Source organism: Sphaeroforma arctica, assembly GCF_001186125.1.
Source record: "Sphaeroforma arctica JP610 unplaced genomic scaffold supercont1.243, whole genome shotgun sequence".
Classification (NCBI taxonomy): domain Eukaryota; class Ichthyosporea; order Ichthyophonida; genus Sphaeroforma; species Sphaeroforma arctica.
The window spans coordinates 52,382-60,829 of NW_014040315.1; the positions used below are offsets into that span (position 1 = coordinate 52,382).

Here is an 8,448-nt window from a genome sequence, read left to right on the forward strand (position 1 = left end):
TATATATATATATATATATAAATATTTATATATATTTATATATAAATATAAATGCTATATCTGTATACATTTCTTCTGAGTGGCTGTCAACCAATAGCAACGTGGTTGTAAGCTAATTCGGTACTCTTGATTTATCTTTTTCAATAGCGGTGAACATTACGTCTCCCTACGTACACGTGCAGAACCAGCAACATATTCACTCACACTGTGGCCGAGTTGATTCTATTTACGCACTTACCACGCAGTATTTGCCTTCGTACTTGCACATACCACGCGAAGTCATGCATACGCTTTCTCCACACATTTATTTTGCTGTCTATTATTTCCTTCCTCATGTCTGTGATACTCAAGTTGCCCCGTTTTACTTATCACACCCACACTACTATGACAGCGGCTCAACCGGCCAGCACCGGCGGCTTTTCAGGTTTCGGCAGCACAGGTGGGTGTGGTGATAGTAGTGATTGTGTGCCGTCTAAGTATCGTCGATAACATTGTCACTTGGCCTTTCATGCGAATGTATCTGTGTGTTAGGAATTGTTATGGACAAGTGGGACCTATCTGTGGTACATAGGATGTTGCGGCATCTATACATGGCTTACATCGTAGTGCTTTGGTGATCGCTGCAAGTGATTGTGTATCTTCTATGCCTTGTGGATATAGTGCTACATTGTTATTTATCAGCGATTCTTTATCTAGTGGATAGTAGGTATAGTGTATAGTTAGCGATACCTGCCGGTGTTTCTGTATCATCTGTACAATATAGTCGTGGCGGTCCATTGGTGATAATTGTACATTCTATTTATACTATCGTACGGTAGATTGTCCCCCGTGTGGTAAACATTTATTTGTGGTCGTAGGCTTCCGGGATATAGGATACTTTGGGTCGGGTAGTTATATTTGGTCGCACTGGATGTGTATTGTTGTTGTACTGATATGGCACTCGAATGTCTGAACTTCTCTACCACCAAATAGCGACTCAACCCGCCGCCTCTGGCTTTAGTGGATTCACAGGTATGTGACTAGCATCCCCACATACTTAACCTGTCTACTTCACTTGGCCCGATTTTTATTCATTCTGTTTATGTTGTTGACGTTCTGTCTTGCAAAACTGACTCTTTATGCATTCTATGCACCTAACTCGATTGAGTGCTTCAACACAAGGGATATACGATCGTAGTACAGTGTTTGCCCCTTTATTGTGATACAGTATACTTGCTTGTATCGTGGTTCTATATATTCACTTGTAGTATGGTATTATACTATATACTCACTTGTGGTATTATACTATATACTCACTTGTACCATGGTACTATATACGAACTTGCATCATGGTATCTCGGTATTTTTCAGCTTCCAAGCCAGCAGCTCCCGCCAGTCAGCCTTTTACGCTTAACACAAACAGTAGTAATACAACGGGGGGAGGATTTAGCTTTGGTAAGTAACCGGTATGTCGATACGGACCTTATATATATATATATATATATAAATGTATATATATATATATATATATACAGGTATGTATTAAAGTATGTATGTATGTCTGTATGTATGTATGTTTGTCTGTATGTCTGTATGTATTTAGGGTTATATATATATATATATATATATATATATATTTATATATATATATATCGAGCTAGATGTATGTGTATGTGCGGACAGACCCTCATGTTGGCATTAGCACATAATCATCAGAGCCTTTGTTACAACTATAAGTTACCTGTATTTTCAAGATGATGAACTTAGATTGTCGAACTGACTGCTAATTCCGAACAAATTAATCTCAGTGCTCATATAATATAGCGTCGTCAAAATTGGCCACGTATTTCGAGCGAAGATATTTAGTTACAAAATAACCATTAGTTCGATGACATCTATCACTTCAGCAATCTTGTACCCTATAGCGTTTGCCGTTTTATCGAACTTTACAATCCCTTCAATGGTATATCATGCGCGATTTCATAAAGAAGCCGTTTTGATTTTCGATTTGTATAGTTGTACACGTTCTGTGTTTGCTTGGATTCATGCTCAATACATTCATCGTTTTCTGACTTTTCACTGATAATCGTATCTTGTTCTAGACTGGCGACGTGTCTGACTTTTCATGTCCGCAACAGATTTTATTTTCTTTGTGTCATGTGCGCATGCTAGAGTATCCAATAGTATATACAAAATCGCAGAGAAACTCAACTTGGCTTTCCACGATCCTAATTCTCAATCCTAAAATCTACTTCACAGGGGCAACGTCAAGCAAGCGTGCAGGGGACTCGGATGGGAATCCACAGACACTGAAAAGAAGCTGAAAACAGTCCCGCTGACTACAGTGCATTCATAGACAAGTACAAATATATTTCTACCATCATATACATAGACGTAAATCGCCCTGATAATAATTAGTAAAAGTAAATGTCGATGCTGTCCATGAGAATAAAGTGAGCTGGATGACCGACGGAGACTAGGGCCGCTACTCAATATCATACTATTCTTTCCCACAACGGTGTGGATATATATAGACGCAGGTGTTATATTTAATATGTTTCACTACTCAAAACAAGAACGCTCTCGTTGGTGTGCATGATGTCTATATCTGGGGAAATCAATGGTCGTGCGTATATCAGCACCGCACAATTTTGTACTCAATTTTCACACACATAAGTTTGATGTCACCAAGATTCGTCAGCTGAATGCTACCGACCGAATGTCCTGAGTTTGTAAATACATTTTTTTTTTGGCGCATCAGCTCGATAATTGTCCCAGAATTTCGCAATCTTATTCACGTTTAATGCTCCCACATTCGCTCACATGTCAAATATACGCTCAGCACATTGGAGGCGTCCGCAGACTGAATAAGAGCATAGCCTAGAAGACTTATGATTAGAAAACTAATTCCACTAAATAGTTATTGGTATGTAGATAGAATTTGGAATACCCACCATATCGTACTAATTCTATAAGCTCCCTTCCCTGTGTGTGTATCATAAACAAAATATGAAACTGGCTGCACTCACACTATTCACATGCAGTCTGTGGCGTGCGCGGGCGCGCAACACTGCATACAACAGTCTGTAATTTACCTCTCGAACCCAAGCATTGCGCGTTTGGGCGCCGAATAAGCTTGGAGCTGTGCAAACTTCCAGTGACTCACCAGAGTTAAGTCTGATTTAAAACACAATTACATCAAAACAAAGCCAGCGACTAATCGATTTACGCCATAGATTGACTCTAGAGTTAGTTGAATACGCCACATATGATCACTCGCACGGTACGTCTATCGTCTACTGTAGATAGCGTATCGTGGTGCTCAGAATCAGCCCAAGTTGGTTTGAGCTTTCAGCAGCTCATTCGAATGCACAAAGGATCATCCGTATGGGTTTAAGTATATGGTGAGATATCGAAAATAGACGACGATGACTCTCTATATGTAAATAATACAGACACCGAATCCGATGTGGGCTCCGATCCAAACGATGATATCTGGGATAGTCTAGAAGGTTTGTAGCTTGATGAAGGCGAAGATGCCATTCGAAAGCGAGAACCAGACGGTAGAGATTGAAAAAGATCAAACTAAACAGGACAGATTGACGGCATTCTTGACTACCATGCAAAGTGCAGTACGAAACTCACCCATACAAAGTATAATACAAATTTCACCCATACAAGTATATCACAGAACTCACCGACAGAGACGGCAACCGCAGAGTCTGTAAATTTGGAACAATCGATAAAGCACTACAGCATCTAGAGGCAAATAAATAGTTAAATACATGGGCATTTTATAAACATAGCTCAGGAAAGCTCTATTGACTGACTTTTGGTCGAGTGTTGAAGGATGTTTAGGGTTTTAGGGCCTAGGGATTAGTAAATTCTCTCTCTCTAGCATAGCCTTCTGCTACATATGTATGTGCCTACGCCGCCCTACGAGGCTACAAGATTACGAGTCTATGTCAATGATTATTTAAAGCGGACAAGTGTTAAATTTTGGATTTCTTTCATGGCCCTCTGGATTCAGGATTTGGGTCCCGACTCTCGAGTAGAAAGAAATCACTAATCAGGTTCCTTCCGCGACGACATCGTAAATATAGCACAATCTTAGGCCCAGTCTTAACGGGTTCGGACTGCGTTCGGATTTTAAGTTCGGATTTCTACACCAATAGGTATAGGGTAATTTTAAAATTTCAAGGAAAAGCCAAAAAATATCCGAACGAGGTCAATCTTTCGAAGGCAAAAATACCCCTCGAGAAGTTTTACGTTCGGATCGGATAACGGGATTCGGAAAATTTTCTACGTAAACTCGCTTTTGCGGTTAATATACGTACTGGAATCTAGGAAATGTGTTCTTCACAAGCTTTGTGATTGGCCAGGACTTGATTAATAAAAGCTACTACATTTCTCGAGACAAACTCGCACAGTCTATAATTAACTATTAACAAATACCCGCATACATATGTAACAGTATTACATACGCGCAGTACATACATATTACTAGAAGCACCATAACGAAAATATCAATGAACAATACGTGCGAGGGCGATAGTGTCTACTTTGACAGGACTGGCAACACATATCGACAAAACATGACATCACAAAAAAAAAGTCGATTCACCTATGAATCATAGGAATGTCAATAATATACCTAATTATTCTAATAACTCATACGGACAAGACATAAATGGATTCCATGATACTTTTAATACATACGTTACTGATAAGTATGATGAGAACTCATGCAATCCGATAAGTCATCCAGTCGTGGAGACATTCGTTACGATCATTCCATACCATTTTCACAAGATTCGCGATCTTCATCAATGGGGTGATATCAGCTTGCAGCAACTGTGTAATAAGCCGGGCCTCCACATTAGACTCTATGCTATAAACGTACTCTTAAGCAGTACACAAATTCCTAAACGTACTCTTAAGCAGTACACAAATTCCCAAACGTACTCTTTATAGTACAAGGAACTCAAGTTTCCTAAATGTGCTCTTAATAGCACGAGGAACATGTTTCCTAAAATGGGTTTTAATGGTTTTATTAATTAAACCTTTTCCATTTAACATATTAGAACTTTGGATGAGGCCATTAAAAGGCCTCAGTAAAATACCAAACATAAAAGAGTTGGTCTAGTTCTATTAATAGAACTTCATTTACTTTCCAATTTTATTTATATCTGAATACTTCGGTAGCGAGATGGCTCAACCGAATATAGGTTTCTAGGGACTATTAACGTTACCGAGTTGATCTTCCGATAAGCCAACCAGATGTGCCGGTCTGATGAAGGCTAAGTCGGTAATTCTTGATAGGGATTATATTATTTTTTTCAAAAATGGCAAGTATGTATGATACAATGTATGAACATATGGTATGGCTCTCATAGTCTCTGTAGTGGTTCAGGAACGATTGATGGGAAGAAGTCTTGATAGAGGCAAATTATTGGTTCAGACAATAACTAAGGACGTCAAGAGTATTTTTCTTTTTTATTTCTATGTTTCTAAAGATAGGATTTTATGAGTCTCTCGGATTCGCCCCAGAATAGAGCGACAACGAAACACTAAATAAAATCCCTTCGGCGGAAACAGTACTGAGTGGATTATATGTAGGCAATGTCTCAGCCTCACAATCCCCCTCAGAGCATTGCTGTTTTCACGAGGCAAACCTAACTTTATTAAACGTCTCATTTCATTTATTTATATCGATATGTACACGATACTTATAATTTACCTACGCGTTTATTTATTCGAAGGCATTAGTATCGCCTTTATTAGACCGAATCTTACCCATTTTAAAGTTAACAAAAGTATTAATTACTTAGACTACTTAAGCGTAAATGTAGGTTAATTTCCACAACATTTTTTTTCTCTTGTCCACGCTAGTCGTTAATAGACAAGCTAGTAGTCATAGGTTAAAATTATGACCAATAAAGACAACACTCTTTCTAAGAAGCGTAGGGCTGAAAATAAGAAAACGGAGAGAGAAGCAGCTAGCGTTGCCGCAGCTACTGCTGCTGCAGAAGCAACCGCCGCCGCTGCTGATGCATTTAATTGCACTGTAGCCAAAGTACTTGCCTCTGACAATAATAGTCAAAAGGACAATGCTTCAGATAAGGATATAGCCACTTCGTTTAAGGAGACTACTCCCACTGACAGAGCCCGAAGGCTAACTAATGCCTCAACTTCAAAGCTTTCATTTACGAAGCCAAGAAGTGAGACAAGGGATACGTCTCAAGACGCCCCAACCATTTCCCCAATTATAGGGGCGTTCCAATCTCAGAAGGAACCTATAATGAAACCAAAAGAGGAGTCCCAATCTCAGAAGGAACCTATAATGAAACCAAAAGAGGAGTCAAGCTCAAGTAGCAAACCCGAATCTACGTCCGAGAATACTAAGCCAGCGCGCATAAGTGAGTTAATTACTAAAAACGCTTATCTGAAGAAACAGTTAGCGATTATTATGAAAGAACATGTAGATTAAGTTAGATCAGGAAAACATACACAGCACTTACGCAAACATATTTCCCCTGGCATTACTGAAGCCCTACAGAAGTGGACAGATTGTCGACAGACAATTACGCCCAAAGACTCAAGCTCTACACCTGAGGCATATGATACAGACGTGCTCAGCTTCACTATACCTTATAAGGCACTACCTCCAGAAGTTCAGGCTAATTACTCACCTGTTCTGACACCCGGCCGTGAGTCACCCGTTCTCGAGGGTATTATAGACCCAGAGGTAAGGAGATATACTCCGCCACTTGTACCAAATTGGGAAGAGAATCGTCGGAAACCAGTTAAGACTGGGTATGTTATTCCGACGCAGCACCGAAAGGCCTCTACCGTGGATTTTACAAGGGGTAATAAACACCCCCGTAGACGTATGAACGATGTCTAGTTTAATCGCTTCGACCGCACAGCTTTACATCAACACGACTGTACCAATAAAATGGAAGTCGCCCATGCTGCGCACCATGCTGATAACGTAGCATATTATGCAAATATTATTGCAATCAAGCAAAAGCGCACAGACCAATTACTTCAGGCCCAATGTGAACAAAATCACAGGGACAACCAGAAGTACAAGGGACAGATCAGTCGACTTAAGTCAAACTGGGATGCCAACAGCAAGCAGGTCGAGTTTATAAACAACCATGACCTCGACACGCTAACCCGTACGCTTAATGCGTTTACGGTCATGCTGGAGACAAATGATATCGCTCCCCAGCAATGGATCTCTGCCTTAATGTATCTGATCCTGTAGCGACACCAGCATGAGCTAGACACTTGTCGTGACTGGCCAGCTGTGTGTTGACTGATCACATCCTTGCTAAGTAAAGATGTGCGTAGCCCTGGGCTGAGTTCAATTTTAAATGAACCAGCTGAGAACGCACCCATTCAGAGTTGTATTTTATAGTTAGGCGCTGACCTGAAACGTGCCGATATAACCAAGGACAAGGCACAGCAATGGTACGAATTCCTGGTTTTGCACGTGTTCTGTAAGAACATCTGGAATAACGACCGTGAGAGTCTGTACAACAAGTTGCGACGTAAACACGTGACTGATGCTCGTGACAAGGGGCATGAAACAAAGTTTTACCTATCCCGACTTACATGGGAACAGTTTTATGATACTGTATTCACTCTTTTTCCCACACATTGTACGATTCGGTCTAATAAAGGCGATACCAAAGCCTTACAATAAATAAACGCGTAGATAAAATCTATATCGTGTAAATTTCGATATAAATAAACGAAATGGGACGTTTAATAAAGTTAAGTTTGCCTCGTGAAAACAGCAATACTCTGAGGGATTATGAGGCTGAGACATTGCCTATGTATAATCCTCTCAGTACAGTGTTTCGTTGTCGCTCTATTCTTGGGCGAATCCGAGAGACTCATAAAATCATATCTTTAGAAAAATAGAAATAAAAACAAAAATACTCTTGACGTCTTTAGTTATAGTCTTAACCAATAACTTGCCACTATCAAGAATTACCTATTTAGCCTTCATCAGACTGGCACATTCGGTTGGCTTATCAGAGGATCAACTAGGTAACGTTTATAGTCCCTAGAAACTTATATTTGGTTGAGCCATCTCGCTACCGAAGTATTCAGATATAAATAAAATTGGAAAGTAAATAAAATTCTATTAATAGAACTAGACCAACTCTTTTATGTTTGGTATTTTACTGAGGCCTTTTAATGGCCTCATCCAAATTTCTGATATGTTAAATGGAAAAGGTTTAATAAATAAAAACATTAAAACCCATTTTAGGAAACTTAAGTTCTTCGTGCTATTAAGAGCACATTTAGGAGACTTAAGTTCCTCGTACTATTAAGAGTACATTTAGGAAACTTAAGTGCCTCGTACTATTAAGAGTACGTTTATAGTTTGCGTACTGCTTAAGTGTACGTTTATACATAGAGTCTAATGTGGAGGCCCGGCTTATTACACAG

General features: G+C 39.6%; 1 protein-coding gene across 1 annotated transcript in view; it reads left to right on the forward strand.

The window, feature by feature from the left end:
• Window positions 1-2,471, forward strand: part of SARC_04380 (hypothetical protein) — an 8,528-nt gene extending 6,057 nt beyond the window's left edge. The window contains exons 10-13 of the mRNA XM_014301799.1: window positions 392-439; window positions 973-1,011; window positions 1,351-1,445; window positions 2,239-2,471. Of these exons, the coding sequence (XP_014157274.1) occupies window positions 392-439; window positions 973-1,011; window positions 1,351-1,442 (179 nt within the window). The 3' untranslated portion in view covers window positions 1,443-1,445; window positions 2,239-2,471. The remainder of the gene's footprint in view (window positions 1-391; window positions 440-972; window positions 1,012-1,350; window positions 1,446-2,238) is intronic.
• The last annotated feature ends 5,977 nt before the right edge of the window (window positions 2,472-8,448 follow it).